This window comes from Procambarus clarkii, chromosome 81 (assembly GCF_040958095.1).
Source record: "Procambarus clarkii isolate CNS0578487 chromosome 81, FALCON_Pclarkii_2.0, whole genome shotgun sequence".
NCBI classification, from domain to species: Eukaryota; Metazoa; Arthropoda; class Malacostraca; order Decapoda; family Cambaridae; genus Procambarus; species Procambarus clarkii.
In genome coordinates, this window is record NC_091230.1 from 10,398,641 (window position 1) to 10,423,584 (window position 24,944).

Here is a 24,944-nt window from a genome sequence, read left to right on the forward strand (position 1 = left end):
TTGGCCGTGCATACAGTACCTGTCGGTGCATACAATACCTGGCGGTGCATGCAGTACCTGGCCGTGCATACAGTACCTGGCTGGGCATACAGTACCTAGCCATGCATACAGTACCTGGCAGTGCATAAAGTATCTCGCCGTGCATACAGTACGTAGCGGTGCATACAGTACCTGGCGGTGCATACAGTACCTGGCGGTGCATACAATACCTGGCGGTGTATACAGTACCTGGCGGTGTATACAGTACCTGATGGTGCATACAATACCTAGCCGTGCATACAGTACCTAGCCGTGCATACAGTATCTAGCGGTGCATACAGTACCTGGCCGTGCATACAGTACCTATCGGTGCATTCAGTACCAGGCGATGCATACAATACCTGGCCGTGCATACAGTAACTGGCCGTGCATACAGTACCTGGCCGTGCAAGCAGTACCTGGCAGTGCATACAGTACCTGGCGGTGCATACAGTACCTAGCGGTGCATACATTATCTGGCCGTGCATACAGTACCTGACCGTGCATACAGTAGCTGGCCGTGCAAAAAGTACCTGGCGGAGCATACAATACCTGACGGTGCATACAGTACCTGGCCGTGCATACAGTACCTGGCGGTGCATACAGTACCTAGCCATGCATACAGTACCTCGCCGTGCTTACAGAATATCCCCGTGCATACAGTACGTAGCGGTGCATACAGTACCTGGCCTTGCACACAGTACCTGGCGGTGCATTCAGTACCAGGCGATGCATACAATACCTGGCCGTGCATACAGTAACTGGCCGTGCATACAGTACCTGGCCGTGCAAGCAGTACCTAGCAGTGCATAAAATACCTTGCGGTGCATACAGTATCTTGACATGCATACAGTACCTGGCCGTGCATACAGTACCTGGCCGTGCATACAGTACCTGGCCGTGAAACAGTACCTGGCGGAGCATACAATACCTGGCGGTGCATACAGTACCTGGCGGTGCATACAGTACCTGGCGGTGCATACAATATCTGGCGGTGCATACAGTACCTGGCGGTGCATAAAGTTCCTGGTGGTGCATACAATACCTGGAAGTGCATACAGTACCTGGCGGTGCATATAGTACCAGTGGGTGCATACAGTACCTGGCGGTGCATATAGTACCAGTGGGTGCATACAGTACCTGGCGGTGCATACAAAACCTGGCAGTGCATACAGTACCTAGCGGTACATACAGTACGTGGCGATGTATACAGTACCTGGCCGTACATACAGTAGCAGGCGATACATACAATACCTGGCCGTATATACAGTACCCGGCCATGCATACAGTACCTAGCCGTACAAACAGTACCTGCCGGTGCATACAATACCTGGCGGTGCATACAGTACCTGGCCGTGCAAACAGTACCTAGCGGTGCACACAATACCTGGTGGTGCATACAGTACCGGGCCGTGCAGACAGTACCTGAACGTACATACAGTACCTGGCCTTGCATAGAGTACCTGGCCGTGCATACAGTACCTTGCGGTGCATACAGTACCTAGCGGTACATACATTACCTGGCCGTGCATACAGTACCAGGCAATGTATACAATACCTGGCCGTGCATACAGTACCTGGTTGTGCATACAGTACCTGGCCGTGCAAACAGTACCTGAAAATGCATACAATACCTGGCGGTGCATACAGTACCTGGCCGTGCAAACAGTTTATGGCCGTACATACAGTACTTGGCCTTGTATACAGTACCTGGCGGTGCATACAATACCTGATGGTGCACATAGTTCCTGGCGGTGCATAAAATACCTGGCGGTGCATACAGCATCTAACTGTGCATTTAGTACATGGGCGTGCATACATTACCAGGCGGTGCTAACAATACCTGGCGGTGCATACAGTATCTAGCCGTGTATACAGTACCTGGCCATGCATACAGTACCTAGCCGTGCATACAGTACATAGCGGTGCATACAGTACCTTGCCGTGCATGTACCTGGCTGTGCATACAGTACCTGGCAGAGCATTCAGTACCAGGCGATGCCTACAATACCTGGCCGTGCATACAGTACCTGGCCGTGCATACAGTACCAGGCCGTGCAAGCAGTAGCTGGCAGTGCATACAGTACCTGTCCGTGCATACAGTACCTGGCGGTGCATACAATACCTGGCGGTGCATACAGTACCCGCGGTGTATACAGTACCTGGCGGTGCATATAGAACCTGGCCGTACATAGAGTACCTGGCCGTGCATACAATACCTGGCGGTGCATACAGTACCTGGTGGTGCATACAATATCTGGCGGTGCATACAGTACCTGGCCTTGCATACAGTTCCTATCCGTACATACAATAACTGGCGGTACATACAGTACTTGACCGTGCATACAATACCTAGCGGTGCATACATTACCTGGCCGTGCATACAGTACCTGGCAGTGCATTCAGTACCAGGCGATGCATACAATGCCTGGCCGTGCATACAGTACCTGGCCGTGCATAGAGTACCTGGCCGTGCAAGCTGTAGCTGGCAGTGCATACAATACCTGGCGAATCATACAGTACCTGGCCGTGCATACAGTACCTAGCGGTGCATACAATACCTAGTGGTGCATACAGTACCTGGCCGTGCATACAGTACCAAGCCGTGCATACAGTACCTGGCGGTGCATACAGTACCTGGCCGTGCATACAGTACAAGGCGATGCATACAATACCTTGCCGTGCATACGGTACCTGTCCGTGCATACAGTACCTGGCCGTGCAAACAGTACCTGGCGGTGCATACAGTATCTGGCGGTGCATACAATACCTCGCAGAGCATACAGTACCTTGCCGTGCATACAGTACCTGGCCGTGCCTACAGTACCTGGCCGTGCATACAATACCTGGCGGTGCATATAATAACCTGGCCGTGCATACAGTACCAGGCTGTACATACAGTACCAGGCGATGCATAGAATACCTGGTGGTGCACACAATACCTGGCGGTGCATACAGTTCCTGGCCGTTCATACAGTACCTGGCGGTGCATACAATACCTGGCGGTGCATACAGTACTCTGGCCGTGCATACAGTACCTGGCCGTACATACAGTACTTAGCCTTGCATAGAGTACCTGGTCGTGCATACAGAACCTGGCGGTGCATAGAGTACCTGGCCGTACATACAGTACCTTACCTTGCATACAGTATCTGGCGGTGCATACAATACCTGGCAGTGCATAGAGTACCTGGCCGTGCATACAGTACCTGGCAGTGCACACAGTACCTGGCGGTACATACAATACCTGGCAGTGCATACAGTACCTGGCCGTGCATACAGTACCTGGCGGTGCATACAATACCTGGCGGTGCATACAGTACCTGGCGGTGCATACAGTACCTGGCGGTGCATACAGTACCTGGTTGTGCATAAAATACCTGACGGTACATACAGTACCTGACCGTGCATACAATACCTAGCGGTGCATACAGTACCTGGCCGTGCAGACAATAACTGACAGTACATACAGTACTTGGCGGTGCATACAATACATGGCGGTGCATACAGTACCTGTCGGTGCATACAGTACCTGGCCTTGCATACAGTACCTGGCCGTGCATACAATAACTGACGGTACATACAGTACCTGACCGTGCATACAATACCTAGCGGTGCATACAGTATCTTGTCCTGCATACAGTACCTGGCCGTGCAGACAGTACCTGGTGGTGCATACAGTACCTGGCGGTTCATAAAATACCTGGCCGTGCATACAGTACCTAGACATGCATAAAGTACCTGCCCGAACAAACAGTACCTAGCGGTGCATACAATACCTGGCGGTGCATACAGTACCTGGCCGTGCATACAGTACCTGGCGGTGCATACAATACCTGGAGGTGCATACAGTACCTGGTCGTGCATGCAATACCTTGCGGTGCATACAAAACCTGGCGGTGCATACAGAACCTGGCAGTGCATACAATACCTGGCGGTGCATACAGTACCTGGCAGTGCATACAGTACATAGCCGTGCATACAGTACCTAGCCTTGCATAGAGTACCTTGCTGTGCATACAGTACCTGGCGGTGCATACAATACCTGGCCGTGCATACAGTATCTAGCCGTGCATACAGTACCTGCCCGTACAAACAGTACCTAGCGGTGCATACAATACCTGGCGTTGCATACAGTACCTGGCGGTGCATACAGAACCTGGCAGTGCATACAATACCTGGCGGTGCATACAGTACCTGGCAGTGCATACAATACCTGGCCGTGCATGCAGTACCAGCCGTGCATACAGTACCTGGCTGTACATACAATACCTGGCGGTGCCTACAGTACCTGGCCGTGCATACAGTACCAGGCGATGCATACAATACCCGGCCGTGCATACAGTACCTAGACGTGAATAAAGTACCTGCCCGAACAAACAGTACCTAGCGGTGCATACAATACCTGGCGGTGCATACAGTACCTGGCAGTGCATACAGTACCTGGCGGTGCATACAATACCTGGAGGTGCATACAGTACCTGGCGGTGCATGCAATACCTTGCGGTGCAAACAAAACCTGGCGGTGCATACAGAACCTGGCAGTGCATACAATTCCTGGCGGTGCATACAGTACCTGGCAGTGCATACAGTACATAGCCGTGCATACAGTACCTAGCCTTGCATAGAGTACCTTGCTGTGCATACAGTACCTGGCGGTGCATACAATACCTGGCCGTGCATACAGTATCTAGCCGTGCATACAGTACCTGCCCGTACAAACAGGTCCTAGCGGTGCATACAATACCTGGCGGTGCATACAGTACCTGGCCGTGCATACTGTACCTGGCGGTGCATACAATACCTGGCGGTGCATACAGTACCTGGCCGTGCATGCAATACCTTGCGGTGCATACAGAACCTGGCGGTGCATACAGAACCTGGCAGTGCATACAATACCTGGCGGTGCATACAGTACCTGGCAGTGCATACAATACCTGGCCGTGCATACAGTATCTAGCCGTGCATACAGTACCTGCCCGTACAAACAGTACCTAGTGGTGCATACAATACCTGGCGGTACATACAGTACCAGGCCGTGCATACAGTACCTGGCGGTGCAAATAGTACCTGGCCGTGCATGCAATACCTTGCGGTGCATACAGAGCCTGGCGGTGCATACAGAACCTGGCAGTGCATACAATACCTGGAGGTGCATACAATACCTGGCAGTGCATACAGTACCTAGCCGTGCATACAGTACCTAGCCTTGCATAGAGTACCTTGCTGTGAATACAGTTCCTGGCGGTGCATACAGTACCTAGCGGTGCATACAATACCTGGCCGTGCATACAATACCTGGCCGTGCATACAGTACCTGGCCGTGCAAACAGTACCTGGTGGTGCATACAATACCTGGCGGTGCATACAGTACCTGGTGGTGCATACAATACCTGGTGGTGCATACAGTACCTGGCCGTACAAACAATACCTGGCCGTACATACAGTACCTGGCCTTGCTTATAGTACCTGGCGGTGCATACAATACCTGGAGGTTCATACAGTATCCGGCGGTACATAAAATACCTGGCGGTGCATACAGCACCTGGCCGTGCATACAGTACCTGGCCGTGCATACAGTACCAGGTGGTGCATACAATACCTGGTGGTGCATAGAGTACCTAGTCGTGTATATAGTACCTGGCCATGCATATAGTACCTAGCAGCGCATACAGTACGTAGCGGTGCATATAGTACCTGGCCGTGCATACAGTATCTAGCGGTGCATACAGTACCTCGCCGAGCATACAGTACCTGGCCGTGCATACAGATCCTGGCGGTGCATTCAGTACCAGGCGATGCATACAATACCTGGACGTGCATACAGTACCTGGCCATTCATATAGTACCTGGCCGTGCAAGCAGTACCTGGCAGTGCATGCAATACCTGGCGGTGCATACAGTACCTGGCTCTGCATACAATACCTGGCGGTGCATACAGTACCTGGCCGTGCATACAATATATTGCGGTGCATACAGTACCTGGCGCTGCATACAGTACCTGGCGGTGCATACAATACCTGGCGGTGCATACAGTACCTGGCCGTGCATACAGTACCTGGCCGTACATATAGTACCTATCCGTGCATACAGTACCTAGCGGTGCATACAGTACCTAGCGGTGCATACAGTACCTGGCCGTGCATACAGTACCTTTCAGTGCATACAGTACCTGGCTGTGCATACAATACTTGGCGGTGCATACAGTACCTGGCGGTGCATACAGTACCTAGCCGTGCATAAAGTATCTAGTAGTGCATACAGTACCTGGCCGTGCATACAGTACCTGGCGGTGCATACATTACCTGGCGGTGCATACAGTACCAGGCGATGCATACAATACCTGGCAGTGCATACAGTACCTGGCCGTGCATACAGTACCTAGCCATGCAAACAGTACCTGGCAGTGCATACAATACCTGGCGGTGCATAGAATACCTGGCGGTACATACAGTAGCAGGCGGTGCATATAATTCCTGGCGGTGCATACAATACCTGGTCGTGCATACAGTACCTAGCCGTGCATACAGTATCTAGCGGTGCATACAGTACCTGACCGTGCATACAGTATCTGGCGGTGCATACAGTAACAGGCGGTGCATACAGTACCTGGCGGTGCATACAATACCTGACAGTGCATACGGTACCTGGAGGTGCATACAATACCTGGCCGCTCATACAGTACCTGGCCGTGCAAAAAGCACCTAGCCGTGCATACAGTACCTGGTTGTGCATACAGTACCTAGCCTTGCATACAGTACGAAGCGGTGCAGACAGTACCTAGCCGTGCATACAATATCTGGCGGTGCATACAGTTCCTGGCCGTGCATACAGTACCTGGTTGTGCATACAATACCTGGCGGTACATTCAGTACTTGGCCGTGAATACAGTACCTGGCGGTGCATACAGTACCTGGCCGTGCATACAGTTCCTGGCCGTGCATACAGTACCTGGCGGTACATTCAGTACCTGGCCGTGAATACAGTACCTGGCCGTGCATACAGTACCTAGCCGTGTATACAGTACCTAGCGGTGCATACAATACCTGGCGGTGCATACAGTACCTGGCCGTGCATACAGTACCTAGCCGTGTATACAGTACCTAGCGGTGCATACAGTACCTGGCATTGCATATAGTACCTGGCGGTACATACAATACCTAGCGGTGCATACAGTACCTGGCAGTGCATACAGTACCTAGCCGTGCATACAGTACCTAGCCTTGCATAGAGTACCTTGCTGTGAATACAGTTCCTGGCGGTGCATACAATACCTGGCCGTGCATACAGTATCTAGCCGTGCATACAGTACCTGCCCGTACAAACAGTACCTAGTGGTGCATACAATACCTAGCGGTGCATACAGTACCTGGCCGTGCATACATTACCTGGCAGTGCATACAGTACCTAGCTGTGCATACAGTACCTAGCCTTGCATAGAGTACCTTGCTGTGCATACAGTTCCTGGCGGTGCATACAGTACCTAGCGGTGCATACAATACCTGGCCGTGCATACAATACTTAGCCGTGCATACAATACCTGGCGGTGCATACAGTACCTGGAGGTGCATACAATACCTTGCGGTGCATACAGTACCTGGCCGTGCATAGTGTACCTGGCCGTGCATACAGTACCTGGCCGTGCATAGCGTACCTGGCGGTGCATACAGTACCTGGCAGTGCATCAATTCCTGGCAGCGCATACAGTACCTGACGGTGCATACAGTACCTGGAAGTGCATACAATACTTGGAGGTGCATACAATACCTGGCGGTGCATACAGTACCTGGCAGTGCATACAGTACCTGGCGGTGCATACAATACCTGGCGGTGCATACAGTACCTGGAAGTGCATACAATTCCTGGCCGTGCATACAGTACCAAGCCGTGCATACAGTACCTTGCGGTGCATACAGTACCTGGCCGTGCATACAGTGCCTAGCAGTGCATACAGTACCTGGCCGTGCATACAGTTCCTAGCCGTGCATACAGTACCTGGCGGTACATTCAGTACCTGGCCGTGAATACAATACCTAGCTGTGCATACAGTACCTGGCGGTGCATACAGTACCTGGCGGTGCATACAATACCTGGCGGTGCATACAGTACCTGGAAGTGCATACAATTCCTGGCCGTGCATACAGTACCTGACGGTGCATACAGTACCTGGAAGTGCATACAATACTTGGAGGTGCATACAATACCTGGCGGTGCATACAGTACCTGGCAGTGCATACAGTACCTGGCGGTGCATACAATACCTGGCGGTGCATACAGTACCTGGAAGTGCATACAATTCCTGGCCGTGCATACAGTACCAAGCCGTGCATACAGTACCTTGCGGTGCATACAATACCTGGCAGTGCATACAGTACCTAGCAGTGCATACAGTACCTGGCCGTGCATACAGTTCCTAGCCGTGCATACAGTACCTGGCGGTACATTCAGTACCTGGCCGTGAATACAATACCTAGCTGTGCATACAGTACCTGGCGGTGCATACAGTACCTGGCGGTGCATACAATACCTGGCGGTGCATACAGTACCTGGCCGTGCATACAGTACCTAGCCGTGTATACAGTACCTAGCGGTGCATACAGTACCTGGCCGTGCATATAGTACCTGGCGGTACATACAATACCTGGCGGTGCATACAGTACCTGGCAGTGCATACAATACCTGGCAGTGCATACAGTACCTAGCCGTGCATACAGTACCTAGCCTTGCATAGAGTACCTTGCTGTGAATACAGTTCCAGACGGTGCATACAATACCTGGCCGTGCATACAGTATCTAGCCGTGCATACAGTACCTGCCCGTACAAACAGTACCTAGCGGTGAATACAATACCTGGCGGTGCATACAGTACCTGGCCGTGCATACAGTACCTGGCAGTGCATACAGTACCTAGCTGTGCGTACAGTACCTAGCCTTGCATCGAGTACCTTGCTGTGCATACAGTTCCTGGCGGTGCATACAGTACCTAGCGGTGCATACAATACCTGGCCGTGCATACAATACCTGGCCGTGCATACAATACCTGGCGGTGCACACAGTACCTGGAGGTGCATACAATACCTTGCGGTGCATACAGTACCTGGCCGTGCATAGTGTACCTGGCCGTGCATACAGTACCTGGCCGTACAAACAGTACCTGGCTGTACATACAGTACCTGGCCTTGCTTATAGTACCTGGCGGTGCATACAATACCTAGCGGTGCATACAGTATCTAGCCGTGCATACAGTACCTGTCCGTACAAACAGTACCTAGCGGTGCATACAATACCTGGCGGTGCATACAGTACCTGGCCGTGCATTCAGTACCTGGCCGTGCAAACAGTACCTGGCCTTGCTTATAGTACCTGGCGGTGCACACAATACCTAGCGGTGCATACAGTATCTAGCCGTGCATACAGTACCTGTCCGTACAAACAGTACCTAGCGGTGCATACAATACCTGGCGGTGCATACAGTACCTGGCCGTGCATACAGTACCTGGCCGTGCAAACAGTACCTGGTGGTGCATACAATACCTGGCGGTGCATACAGTACCTGGCCGTGCATACAGTACCTGGCCGTGCAAACAGTACCTGGTGGTGCATACAATACCTGGCGGTGCATACAGTACCTGGTGGGGCATACAATACCTGGTGGTGCATAGAGTACCTGGCCGTACATACAGTACCTTTCAGTGCATACAGTACCTGGCCGTGCATACAGTACCTTTCAGTGCATACAGTACCTGGCCGTGCATACAATACTTGGTGGTGCATACAGTACCTGGCGGTGCATACAGTACCTGGCGGTGCATACAGTACCTGGCGGTGCATACAATACCTGGCGGTGCATACAGTACCTGCCCGTACATACAGTACCTGGCCGTACATACAGTACCTGGTCTTCATACAGTATTTGGCTGTGCATACATTACCTGGCTGTGCATTCAATACCTGGCAGTGCATTCAATACCTGGCAGTGCATACAGTACCTGGCCGTGCATACAGAACCTTGCGGTGCATACAGTACCTGGCCATTCATACAGAACCTGGCCGTGCATACAATACCTGGCGGTGAATGCAGTACCTGGCGTTGCATACAATATATGGTGGTGCAAACAGTTCCTGGCCGTGCATACAATACCTGGCCGTGCATACAGTACCTGGCCGCACATACAGTACCTGGCGGTGCATACAGTACCTGGCCGTGCATACAATATATTGCGGTGCATACAGTACCTGGCGCTGCATACAGTACCTGGCGGTGCATACAATACCTGGCGGTGCATACAGTACCTGGCCGTGCATACAGTACCTGGCCGTACATATAGTACCTATCCGTGCTTACAGTACCTAGCGGTGCATACAGTACCTAGCGGTGCATACAGTACCTGGCCGTGCATACAGTACCTTTCAGTGCATACAGTACCCGGCCGTGCATACAATACTTGGCGGTGCATACAGTACCTGGCGGTGCATACAGTACCTAGCCGTGCATAAAGTATCTAGCAGTGCATACAGTACCTGGCCGTGCATACTGTACCTGGCGGTGCATACATTACTTGGCGGTGCATACAGTACCAGGCGATGCATACAATACCTGGCAGTGCATACAGTACCTGGCCGTGCATACAGTACCTAGCCATGCAAACAGTACCTGGCGGTGCATACAATACCTGACGGTGCATAGAATACCTGGCGGTACATACAGTACCAGGCGGTGCATATAATTCCTGGCGGTGCATACAATACCTGGCCGTGCATACAGTACCTAGCCGTACATACAGTATCTAGCGGTGCATACAGTACCTGACCGTGCATACAGTATCTGGCGGTGCATACAGTACCAGGCGGTGCATACAGTACCTGGAGGTGCATACAATACCTGGCCGCTCATACAGTACCTGGCCGTGCATACAGTACCTGGTTGTGCATACAGTACCTGGTTGTGCATACAGTACCTAGCCTTGCATACAGTACGAAGCGGTGCAGACAGTACCTAGCCGTGCATACAATATCTGGCGGTGCATACAGTTCCTGGCCTTGCATACAGTACCTGGTTGTGCATACAATGCCTGGCGGTACATTCAGTACCTGTCCGTGCATACAGTACCTGGCGGTGCATACAATACCTGTCGGTGCATACAGTACCTGGCCGTGCATACAGTACCTGGCCGTGCATACAGTACCTGTCCGTGCATACAGTACCTGGCGGTGCATGCAATACCTGTCGGTGTATACAGTACCTGTCCGTGCATACAGTACCTGGCGGTGCATACAATACCTGTCGGTGCATACAGTACCTGGCAGTGCATATAGTACCTGGCGGTGCATGCAGTAACTGGCGGTGCATACAATATCTGGCGGTGCATACAGTACTTGGCCGTGCGTACAGTACCTGGCCGTACATACAATACCTGGCGGTACATACAGTACCTGGTGGTGCATACAGTACCTGGCGGGGCATACAGTACCTGGCCGTGCATACAGTACATGGCCGTGCATACAAAACCTGGCCGTGCATACAGTACCTATCGGTGCATTCAGTATCTGGCCGTGCATACAATACTTGGCGGGGCATACAGTACCTGGCCGTGCATACAGTACCTGTACGTGCATATAGTACCAGGCTGTACATACAGTACCTAGCCTTGCATACAGTACCTGGCTGTGCATACAGTACCTGGCGGTGCATACAGTACCTGGCCGTTCATACAGTACCAGGCGATGCATACAATACCTGGCGGTGCATACAGTACCTGGCCGTGCATACAGTACCTATCCGTGCATACAGTACCTGGCCGTGCAAACAGTACCTGGCGGTGCATATAATACCTGGCTGTGCTTACAGTACTAAACCGTGCATACAGTACCTGGTTTTGCATACAGTACCTGGCGGTGCATACAATACCTGGCGGTGCATACAGTACCTGGCCGTGCATACAACACCTGGCGGTGCATACAACACCTGGCAATGCCTTCGCTTGTCTTGCAATACAGGGACTTGCCACTGGTTTTGTTACTTCTTTTGCATGTAAACTGTAGACAAAAATATAAGCACATTTCAAGATGATGTTATGAGCAGTCTTGAAAATTTAAAAGAAGACCTACACGACAACAGCAGGAACATTGTTGGTAAGTGTAAATATTTACCAGGCGGATTTTGATAATTTATTTTAGTTATTATTATTTAATTCGTTATTAAATGGATTAAAATTTTAATTCCTATTAAATTATTTGTTTAGAGTTCGCTGTATTGAATTAAATTCCATTCACCAATAACCGAGTTAACTTGGCGAGTTATTTCCAGTTTGTTCTACCGAATCTTAACTAATAGACAGATATAAATTTCGTATTACAGGGAATTATATTTAAATTATTATTAATTATATGAAAAGGACATGATTAGCTGTCTCTGTAGCATGCGGCCTGGTCAACAGGTTAGCTGTCTTTGTTGCGTGCGGCCTGGTTAACAGGTTAGCTGTCTTTGTTGCACGCGGCCTGGTCAACAGGTTAGCTGTCTTTGTAGCGTGCGGCCTGGTCAACATGTTAGCTGTCTTTGTAGCGTGCGGCCTGGTCAACAGGTTAGCTGTCTTTGTAGAGTGCGGCCTGGTCAACAGGTTAGCTGTCTTTGTAGCGTACGGCCTGGTCAACAGGCTTAGCTGTCTTTGTAGAGTGCGGCCTGGTTAACAGTCTTAGCTGTCTCCGTAGCATGCAGCCAGGTCAACAGGCTTAGCTGTCTCTGTAGCATGCAGCCTGGTCAACAGGCTTAGCTGTCTCTGTAGCATGCAGCCAGGTCAACAGTCTTAGCTGTCTCTGTAGCATGCAGCCTGGTCAATATGCTAACCTCTCTCTGTAGCATGCGTCCTAGTCAACAGACTTAGCTGTCTCTGTAGCATACTGCCTGGTCAACAGGCTTAGCTGTCTCTGTAGCATGCGGCCTGGTCAACAAGCTTAACTGTCTGTGTAGCATATATCTTGGTCAACAAGCGTAGCTCTTTTTGTAGAATGCGCCCAGGTCAACAAGCTTAACTGTTTCTGTAGCATGCCACATGGACAGTAAACTTGGTTGTCTCTGTATCTTGCGGCCTGGTAAACAAGCTTAGCTGTCTCTGTAGCATGCAGCCTCTTCAGCAATTTTAGCCTTCTCTGTAGCATGCGGCCTGGTCAGCAAACTTAGCTGTCTGTGTAGCATGCGGTCTGGTCAACAGGCTTGGCTGTCTGTGTAGCATGCGGTCTGGTCAATAGGTTAGCTGTCTTTTTAGCGTGTGGCCTGGTCAACAGGTTAGCTGTCTTTGTAGCGTGCGGCCTGGTCAACAGGCTTGAATCTCTCTGTAGCATGCGGCCTGGTCAACACTCTTAACTGTCTCTGTAGCATGCGGCCTGGTCAACACTCTTAACTGTCTCTGTAGCATGCGGCCTGGTCAACACTCTTAACTGTCTCTGTAGCATGCGGCCTGGTCAACAGGCTTGGCTGTCTGTGTAGCATGCGGTCTGGTCAACAGGTTAGCTGTCTTTTTAGCGTGCGGCCTGGTCAACAGGCTTGACTCTCTCTGTAGCATGCGGCCTGGTCAACACTCTTAACTGTCTCTGTAGCATGCGGCCTGGTCATCAGGATTAACTGTCTCTGTAGCATGCGGCCTGGTCAACACTCTTAACTGTCTCTGTAGCATGCGGCCTGGTCAACACTCTTAACTGTCTCTGTAGCATGCAGCCTGGTCAACACTCTTAACTGTCTCTGTAGCATGCGGCCTGGTCAACACTCTTAACTGTCTCTGTAGCATGCAGCCTGGTCATCAGGATTAACTGTCTCTGTAGCATGCAGCCTGGTCAACACTCTTAACTGTCTCTGTAGCATGCGGCCTGGTCAACAGGCTTAGCTGTCTTTGTAGCACGCGGCCTGGTCAACAGGCTTAGCAGTCTTTGTAGCACGCGGCCTGGTCAACAGGCTTAGCTGTCTTTGTAGCACGCGGCCTGGTCAACAGGCTTAGCTGTCTTTGTAGCACGCGGCCTGGTCAACAGGCTTAGCTGTCTTTGAAGCACGCAGCCTGGTCAACAGGCTTAGCTGTCTTTGTATCATGCAGCCTGGTCAAAAGGTTTAACTGTCTCTATAAGTAGTGGAAAGTGCGCCTACGATGCAACGTTCTGCTTTTTTTGGAGCTGCATCGTAGGCGCAGTCATTTTCTGTTTCCCCGGTGAGATTTCGTTCCAGTCCGGGTTCCGTTTTCGGAGTTGCATCGTAGTCGTGGTCATTTTTCCATTACCCAGGTATCTAGCCAAGGATCGTTTATAGAGCAAAGGAATTGATGAAATCCACTATCTCTTATTTGCACGAAACAAGGGGGAAGCGGCACAGAACATGAACTAACATGCATCATAGCATTCACCCCTGTTACCGAACCAGTATTTACCCAGGTCTTTTTCCTAAATCTAAAAACTTAAACAATGGGTATAAAAAATAATTTATACCCATTGTTTCGTGTTCTGTCTTGTGTCTACAGTATTAAGTCTATTAATATCCCCCTTTATCATGTCCATTCAGTCGCACCTCTATTTCTTTTGAATGTAATGTAAGCTTTGTCAATCTTTCTTCAAGGGTCGTTTATTGAGCATAGAGAGACTTCAACAGGGATGTCAGTAGTATCCCAAGTGCATGTGAACATGCAATTTTTCTAAAAACAGGCTACACCAACACTCAGACATTTTTATTTAATTCCTCCTTCACTGCTAGTGCGGTGTACGTCTCACATTAACTCAAAAAGAAGCCCCCACACCTTACTGAATCATATAAGAAATCAAAATACTCATTCAGTGTACATATATATGAACTACAATGAGTAAAAGCAAGCCTCGCATGTATTGAAATAAGGCCTTCTGCAGTTATCTTCATTGTAAGGTCTTCATCCCCAATGCGGTACGATGCACCAATGAGTGCAGAGCTTTTAGTACATGCGGTTCCTAGGAGGTTCACACATTAGCGCAATCTCTTAATCGCTCTCAATAACTCAACTGTACTCTGTGACATCACAGGCAATATTCGGGCACCTTTGCTCGTATTTTTTTCGCTCATTGCTCATATTTTCTGTTATTAAATTCATAACCCCTAACAAACCATCCTAACCTAAATTATTATATAACAAACAAATACATTCTACAGACCAGTTGTTGTCGTTTTAGCGACGTCGCAAAAAGCGACCTCAGTATAGGGACAGGGTATTAGCTCCCATTAGCATATAAGTGTTAAGGCCAACACCAACCCTATTGTTCAACTGTGTGTGACGTCACCAGATGGGCAATGTGGCGTTGGCGTCCTACTTGCATATGTACTGTATTTAATGCTAATATTAAAAAAATAACTAGGCTATCCCCCCACCTAACCTAATCAGAGGTTTAAGAATATACATTTTAGTCATCCACAACTGTAATCATTATTCAGGGATGAGTACAAAACTATAATACCAACCCAAATGTTGTACCGTAATTTGAGCAGAATCGTACATCTGGTAGGATAGCAGGTGAGCTGAACATAAGAATGAAGGTAATTGCAGAAGGCCTATTAGCCCATACGAGGTAGCTCCTATATATATCCACCCAATCTCATTCATATACATGTCCGACCTACACTTAAAAACAATCGAGGGACCCCCCCCCCCACATCCGATATTAGTTTACAATAATAGTTTATAATAAATAGCTCACATTCTAGTTCTATAAACAACAGCTATTATAAAAAACTGTAGCTAGATATCGTACTAGATATCCACAAGTAGTTACCGTACATCTGACATCTCAGCGGATTTTTATTTTTTTTTATTTTTAAAACAGAGCAATTACAGCATACAGTAACCATATAAACAGGAAAGCAGAGTAACAAAAAACACAGAACAACAACAACACAGATAACAAGGAACACATGCAGAGGAACACATGCAACACATATTCCTGCAGAGGGATATGACAAGGGAAGAGAGAATACGGACAGCAGACGCGAGGAAGGAGCGCAGGGAGAGAGAAGGAAATCAGAGTACCACAACCCAGAACCCTACAATCCCAGAGGGAAGTGGAGAACCCTCCTCAAACAGTGCAACAGCCACAGGGATTGGGGCACCACCCCCAAATTCTACCCAACAGACACCCAACCTGCCCCATCCCCTGTCAGCCCCCCACTAAGTACCCACCTAGGGCACCCTCCCCCCACCCACCCCCCTCCCCCCACTCACCCCCCTTCTCCCCCTCACCCCTCTCCCCAGGACCTCCCTTCTCCCCCATCCCCCATGCCCTCCCTTCTCCCACATGCCTTCCCGTCTCTCCCACCCCCATGCCCTCCCTTCTCCCCCTCCCCCCTAAGCCCCCCACTCTCCCCCACCCCACCTAAGTCTTCCCCTCTCCCCCACTCCCCTAAACCCTCCCCTCTTCCTCACCCACCTCAGCCCTCCCTTTTCCCCCACGCCCCCCAAGCCCTCCACCCTTTTCTCTCCCCCCAAGCCCCCCCATCTCCCCTATCCCCCACAGCCTCTCCTCCCCCCATGCTTCCCCAACCCTCCCTCTCTTACCCACCCCCTGTACCCTCCCCCTCTTATCCACCCCCTGTACCCTCCCCCTCTTATCCACCCCCTGTACCCTCCCCCTCTTATCCACCCCCTGTACCCTCCCCCTCTCCCCCACCACCCCAAGCCCTCCCTCCTCCACCAATCCCCCCGTGCCAGGTCCCCCCAGCTCCCACTCACCCCAGATCCCAAAGGTCCCCCCCAGAAAAGAAGCAGAAGAGAGTCAGTTTCAGGGTGATGTACTCGAACATAGATGGGATCACAAGCAAGACAAGTGAACTAAGGGAAAGAGCACAAGAAGTTAACCCAGATGTAATCGGACTCACTGAAACAAAACTCTCTGGAATCATAACGAATGCCGTGTTTCCCCAGGAGTATACAGTAATAAGGAAAGAGAGGGAAGGTAGAGGAGGAGGCGGAGTGGCCCTACTCATGAGAAGGGAATGGAGTTTTAAGGAGATGGCCATCCCGGGCTGTGAGGAGTTCAGAGACTACATAGCAGGCACCATAACAATGGGAGGACCAAGAATAGTAGTAGCAGTAATATACAACCCTCCACCAAATGACAGGAGACCCAGTCAAGAGTATGAAAACAACAACAAGGCAGTTAACACTATAATTGAGAGGGCAGCCTCTGCTGCCTGTAGAAATAGATCCCACCTGCTCATCATGGGCGACTTCAATCACGGTAAGATTGACTGGGAGAACAAGGAACCGCATGGAGGTGAGGATACGTGGAGAGCCAAACTATTGGAGGTGGTGACAAGCAACTTTTTAACGCAGCATGTCGGAGAACCCACAAGGATGAGAGGCAATGACGAACCAGCGAGACTCGACCTAGTCTTCACTCTGAACGACTCCGACATAAGAGAAATCGGTTTTGAGGACCCAGTAGGAATGAGCGACCACAGTGTACTGGTGTTTGAGTACTTGATTGAAGAAGGGTTATTGAACTCGAGGAGGGATACCGAAACCAAAAGGTTAGCATACCGAAAGGGAAACTATGAGGGGATAAGAAAATTCCTAACAGATATAGCATGGGAAACAGAGCTCAGGGGAAAGACGGCCCAAGATATGATGGATTACATCACGCAGAAGTGCAAGGACGCAGCAAACAAGTTTGTCCCAGTCCAAAAGGAAAACAGAGAAATGAAGATGAGAAACCCATGGTTTAATCAAAGATGTAGGCTAGCTAAGCAGCAAAGTAAAAGGGCATGGAGAAACTATAGGAATAACAGGACACTGGAGAGCAGAGAAAGATACCAGAATGCCAGGAATGAATATGTCAGGATGAGAAGAGAGGCAGAAAGACAATACGAAAATGACATCGCAAGCAAGGCAAAGACTCAGCCTAAATTGTTGCATAGCCACATTAGGAGAAAAACAACAGTAAAGGAACAGGTTATGAGATTAAGGATAGGGGCGGAAGGATTCACTACAAATGACAAGGAAGTGTGTGAGGAATTGAATAAGAAATTCCAGGAGGTCTTCACCTTAGAACAAGGAGAAATTCCAGAGGTAAGTGAGGGAATAGCTAACCAGGAACCACTGGAAGAGTTTGAGATTACCAGTGGGGAAGTAAGGAAGTGTTTACTAGAGTTGGACGTGACGAAGGCTATAGGCCCAGATGGAATCTCCCCTTGGGTTCTAAAGGAAGGAGCAAGAGAACTGAGCCTACCACTCTCCATAGTGTATAACAAATCACTGGCAACAGGGGAACTGCCAGATACTTGGAAAGCAGCTAACGTAGTCCCGATATACAAGAAAGGGGATAGACAGGAGGCACTGAACTACAGGCCAGTGTCCCTAACCTGCATACCATGCAAGCTGATGGAGAAGATTGTGCGAAAAAAACTAGTGGAGCATCTGGAGCGAAGGAACTTTGTAACACAGCATCAACATGGGTTCAGGGATGGCAGGTCCTGCCTCACAGGGTTACTTGAATTCTACGACCAGGCAACAAAAATAAGGCAAGAAAGAGAAGGGTGGGCAGACTGCATATTTTTGGATTGTCAGAAAGCCTTTGATACAGTGCCACACAAGAGGCTAGTGCGAAAGTTGGAGATGCAGGCTGGAGTGAGAGGGAAGGTACTCCGGTGGATAGAGGAATACCTAAGCAACAGGAGACAACGAGTCTGTGTGAGGGGTGAGGTCTCAGATTGGCGAGACGTCACAAGTGGAGTCCCGCAGGGGTCAGTCCTTGGACCTATACTGTTTCTGGTATATGTAAATGATCTCCCAGAGGGAATAGATTCGTTCCTCTCAATGTTTGCCGACGATGCAAAAATTATGAGGAGGATTGAAACAGAGGATGATAGTAGGAGGCTACAAGATGACCTGGATAGACTGAGTGAATGGTCCAACAAATGGCTGTTGAAGTTCAACCCGAGTAAATGCAAAGTAATGAAACTAGGCAGTGGAAACAGGAGGCCAGGCACAGGATACAGAATAGGAGATGAAGTACTTAATGAAACAGACAGAGAGAAAGATCTAGGAGTTGATATCACACCAAACCTGTCTCCTGAAGCCCACATAAAGAGAATAACGTCTGCGGCATATGCGAGGCTGGCTAACATCAGAACGGCGTTCAGGAACCTGTGTAAGGAATCATTCAGAATCTTGTACACCACATATGTAAGACCAATCCTGGAGTATGCGGCCCCAGCATGGAGCCCGTACCTTGTCAAGCACAAGACGAAGCTGGAAAAAGTCCAAAGGTATGATACTAGACTAGTCCCAGAACTAAGAGGCATGAGTTATGAGGAAAGGCTGCGGGAAATGCACCTCACGACACTGGAAGACAGAAGAGTAAGGGGGGACATGATCACAACCTACAAAATCCTCAGGGGAATCGACCGGGTAAACAAGGACGAACTTTTCAACACTGGTGGGACGCGAACAAGGGGACACAGGTGGAAGCTGAGTACCCAAATGAGCCACAGAGACGTTAGAAAGAACTTTTTCAGTGTCAGAGTAGTTAGCAAATGGAATGCATTAGGAAGTGATGTGGTGGAGGCTGACTCCATTCACAGTTTCAAATGTAGATATGATAGAGCCCAATAGGCTCAGGAATCTGTACACCAGTTGATTGACGGTTGAGAGGCGGGACCAAAGAGCCAGAGCTCAACCCCCGCAAGCACAATTAGGTGAGTACAATTAGGTGAGTACACAGATCACCATAACACAAAAGTGAAAACAAAGAATAACATAAAACTCATAAGAAGACATACACACAAAAACAAAAGCAGCACTACCCAGACGGGGCGTGCCAAAAGCGTCAGTAATTACAATAGCACACAAGAAGCACAATATAACCAGAGGTAAAATATAAACAAGGAATACACATACAAAATTAACACCACAGAATCGAGAACACAATAACTGTAAATACAACATAGTAAAGAAAATGCAGGAAATTAAGAAGGGAATACATCAAAGCAATACACAGCACAGTACATAGAACAAAGGAAACAGAACATGTGCATGACTGTTACGGCCCTCTCGGGTCGCAACTGGGTTCTTACTCTGATGTCGTTAGGGGAAGGGTATCCGGCCCCAAGCCAGTAGTGGCTTTCAAGGGATGTGATCAGTAACGCAAGTAAACAAAAAGGGGAAGGGAAAGAAAGGCAAAAACTTAATATTATAATTAACACCGCCACCAATAAATAATATATAAAAGGTTACTCAGGGGGAGGGGTATTAACACTGCACAGGGGAATTATTTACACGGTCGTCTTCTCCTGAAGACTCTGGATCCTCTCGGTGCCAAGCTCCCGGTGCTCTCGTGTCCTCTCGATGAATCCTTCGAGAAGCTGAGTCTACCCCGGCCACAGGCCAGCCAAAACACAGTTCCACTGGGGGCACCGCCGTGGAGGCCGTCAACCACAAGTCCAGCAGACTGCTGGCAGGTTCCGGATCAGCAACGCTGTTCAGGCCACTCCACGAGCGATACTAGGGTAGCGCCCTAGTCAGGAGCCTCGTGTGATACCACAGATCACTCTCCTGTCTACAATACCCCAGTGGTCAATCGTCTCCACCAGTCGGTCCCGGGTACGACAATCCTTCAACTGCCACTTCACTGGCAGGGTAACACAACCACGGTGTTCCTCCGGGAGGCGACTCACAGCTGCTGCAGCAAAACACTTGGTGTCGAGACGGCTGCCTTGGGTAGACTGACTCAACTTCCCTTACAGCAGTCCCAGGTCGACTCTGTAAGCAGACATGTCATCAATAACAGGTACACACAAAAGCACCTCACTTACAGGCTCAGACACAAACGCCCGACGTATCCACTCCATAGATGGCGTTGTCGTCTGAGCACCACCTCGCCAGAGGTCAGCAGCGGCTGCGTGGTGAGCTGAACAGGACTGGAAACTGGCCCATGTGGCCAGTACACCTCGTCCTCACCAGGTGTCGTCGTCCATTTGGAGGGGGTTTCGGGAGCCGACCCACAGATGGCGTGGTCGTCACTGCTCCGTGCTCGGACGTCGGGCTCGAGTCCGTAACAATGACATAGTAAATTATCAAATAAATTATAAAGAATCGGTACATCGGAACATATAACAAAGTAAATAGGACACAGATAAGAGAACAAATCGTAAATAAGCATAAACAAAAATGGAATCTTACACATAGGTAACAATGAAAGAGTAAAAAAAAAAAAGAAAAAAAAAACACTCTAGAGCATTATAACCCAGCAAGAACTAGGTAAGATAACAGGGGAAGAAAAAAAGAAACCCGTAACACATAGCTCAACAAACCAACGAAAGAAAGAAGCAATACAAAGCAAGAACCACACACACAGTCCATCTTCATATTTATCCGGATAGTAACGACGCGGGTACTTCTTCCGATAGGCATCCCACTGTGCCCACATTTCCATAGGCGCGTTAACGTGACTACGGGACCCTCGTGGTCGACGCATGAAGTCAGGAACCTCCAGCTCGGCTCCCTCCACCTCGGGGGCGGTAGGCACGGGAAGAGGCCGCACAGAGGGCTTTGATACAGACGGTGGAACCACACGGGACTGAAGCACAGGAGTCGGCTGGACACAGGCCGGCAACTGAGCGGGCGGAGTCGCAGGGGACGCAATCACAGAAGGTGATGGTGCAGGGGCCGACACCACAGGAGACGGAGTAACAAAGGATGACTGAGCAGAGGGCAAAGGCGTGGAAGGCACAGACATAGACGCCAGAGGCACGGAGGCCGCCGGAAAAGAAGCATTTGTAAGAACCGGCACCAAGCGTCTACCCTCTCTCGCAATCTCGGCCGGTGCCACAACCTCCCAACCCGGGGAACCAGCATCCAGTGACGCGGAGGCAGCCGGAGAAGACACCGGACCAGGGCCAGGCGACAATCCCACCACAGGACCCATCACTGCTGCAACACGGCCCACAGGAGCAGTAGGCACTCCAACAGCGTCGCACACATCACACTCCCCAGAAGACGAACTCCCGGAGTCCTCAAATTCCCCGACGTCGGCCCAGGCCGCATTACGAGGCGGAGACAGACTCAAAGCTCGTCGCGAACGCTTGGACACAGGTCGCAGATCGTCGGAACTATCACCCCCGCTAGGAAGCACCGTAGCAGAACCGCTGGTTTCCCGCGCAACTCCCCGCAGCGCACGATCACTCGACATCGCAGCCTCAACAACCCTGGGAACAGGACCACACACTGCAGGAGACATCACAGTGTGCACGTCGATACGAGTCGAAGACACAGCTGCCGGAGACAGTACAGGCCGAGGCGCAGCCTCGACGTCCGGAGCCACGAGACCACACACCACAGGAGACACAACTGGAGACTCGACTGGAGACGAGGCAGGCAGGGGAGGCTGAGGTGCGGAAGCAGGGGACGCACTTCCTCCCACTCCGACACCCACAGCCACATCAGGCTGGCATCAGAGACCGGTAACTGGGCAACAGAGGGCTGGGCAGTAACACTGTCCACAGCAGCACCTTCCGACAGGTCCGGGACCGCCAACGGGGGAAAGTCCTCCTCCCTGAAAAGGTTTACAGGCCCGACCCGGCTCGCATCACATCCCGCAGCCTGATGGCCCGAGAGTCCGCACCGGAAACACGTCCGGGGCTGACCCCCATAGAACACGCGTACCATGAAGCCCAGAAGCTGAAGGGACGAAGGGATGGAGTCCTTCAAGCACAGCGCCACAATGCGGGTCCCATTCGGGATACCCTTCCACCGCCCGGAGGAGACAGCATTCATTCGGACACTCAAGACCCGCCCATACCGGTTAAAATGACGCTGGAGAAGAGAGTCAGGGAACTCAAAGGGAGCACCATGAACCGCCACATAGGTAGTCTCACTGCACCTGTCCGACACTATCACCGAACCACCACCCTCAGGCAGAGTAAATGTCCTCCCGTCATAGCGTTCCACAAAGTCACGATACACAGCCGTAGAGCAGAATTTCACAACAGCTCGATGCTCGGATACAAGTTGAACGCCACACACAGACGCCACATCCACCCTCAACATGTCAATCATCACCACCTCAACTGCCGGGTAAGACGCTGGGCCAGTAAATTTTAAGCCAATGGTATCCCTCCGCTTCACAGGGGGGAGGGGGGCCGCCATCCCTCCAGCCGCCACGGCCCCAAGGGTCCGCTCACACACACAAACTACCACGGGCCAGCAAACCAGGAGCCCACAGGCGACACGTCCACCTCCGCCCAGAGCTAGGCGAACACTCCTCCATCTCAGCGGATTAGTAGCTGTGTTCATAGGCTAGACAACTGTCCTCACATCCGTCAAATAGCTATCCAAATGTCGCACCGCAATTCAACCATCTAGCAACTCAGCTGGATGCTAGCCACTATATTCATAGGCTAATCATTTCTACACCTCAAAAATCCTAGTCGTGCTACGCAAATCAGTTAACTTGTTTCTAAACCAACAGTCAGAAATACAAGCATACATACCTACACACGCTTCACAACCCACACATTCATAGACAATAGCCTAGTTTTTGCTGTCATTTCCTCATTAATCAGATGAAATTTATGCCATACACAGAAAATACAGCTTTTACACACACCAAATATGCCATTTTTGTACAAAATATATTATTTACAAACAAAATATGCCATTCATGCAAAATATGTCATTTATATACAAAATATGTCATTTATATACAAAATATGTCAGTTGCTCACAAAAATATACCATTTACACAAATATTGCATGTTCACTCAAAGTATTACATTTACCCGAAGTATTGTATTTGCACAAATATAGCAAATTGGTTATACATTTAGACAATCAAAATGCACTTTCACTAAAATTACACAATTTCACAAACATAATTTTCTCAAAATACCCACACTTTGTCTCATAAACCAAAATACACCTACACATGAAGATCTACTTTTTTCAGATTACATATATAGAACTTACACAAATACAGAATACAGTTGCACCAGTTCCATTTCAGCAAATTAAAAACACAACTTACGTAAATAAACAATTCGCACAAAACGATTATAAAACATGGACAATTATTACACAAATTGTGTAATTATTATACATCTTTGCACAATTAATACAAGAAAACTTGCTATATAATTACATAACTTGCGCAATGATAATCAATTCACAACAGGTGTAAATTACACAATTCCTCCATATACAATTACACTACATGCGCAAATTAATACACAACTTGCACAATTATTATACATCTTTCATAATTATTATTATACAACTTGCATAAATACAAACAAATACATATCCAGCACAAATACGAACAATATATAACTAGCCCAAATATGTAAATACACAACTAGCACAAATACACAATTCACACAAATACAATTACAACATATACACAATCAGTAACTTGCACGAAAATATAAACAATACACAACTAGCCCAAATGTAAACGAAATATAACTAGTGCATATACATCAAATACACAACTAAACAGTTCCACAAATACACATAGAAAACATGTACAATTAATACATAATTGCAGTCATCATACAACGTATGCAAAATACAGAATCTGCACAAATTAAAACACAACTTGCACAAGTATAATAATTGTGCTATTTGTACAAATACAATCACAGTCAACTAGGCCAAACAATGCACAATTTGCATGATACTTTCTAGGTATGTTTACGACATTATTTATAATATGCTGAGTTTGACCAACTCCCCCAAAAGTTAGAATTTCACATGAATGAATAATGCGTCTGAAATCCTATGAGTTCAATATAAAAACACATATTTTTACATTAATGTTTCAACATTATTAATGCTAGACTCTTCATCTAGCATATGTCCATTGCTTTAATGCCTTAATAATACCCCCCTTGTTAGATCCTCTTCAATCATGTCACCCATATTTATTAGGTTAACCAT

The 24,944-nt window shown here is 49.3% G+C and overlaps 1 protein-coding gene across 1 annotated transcript; it reads right to left on the reverse strand.

Annotated features, from left to right (window-relative positions):
• Positions 1 to 14,957: 14,957 nt before the first annotated feature.
• LOC138358042 (uncharacterized) lies at positions 14,958 to 22,200 on the reverse strand. The gene is made up of 2 exons (XM_069315511.1): positions 21,365 to 22,200; positions 14,958 to 14,973 (listed from the first exon to the last, which is right to left on the reverse strand). The coding sequence occupies exons 1-2, from the start codon at positions 22,198 to 22,200 to the stop codon at positions 14,958 to 14,960; spliced, it is 852 nt and encodes a 283-aa protein (XP_069171612.1).
• Positions 22,201 to 24,944: the final 2,744 nt, after the last annotated feature.

Bases quoted from the DNA above. Each gene is read 5' to 3' on its own strand.
- LOC138358042 (XM_069315511.1), bottom strand. From the start codon at position 22,200: ATGTCGAGTGATCGTGCGCTGCGGGGAGTTGCGCGGGAAACCAGCGGT.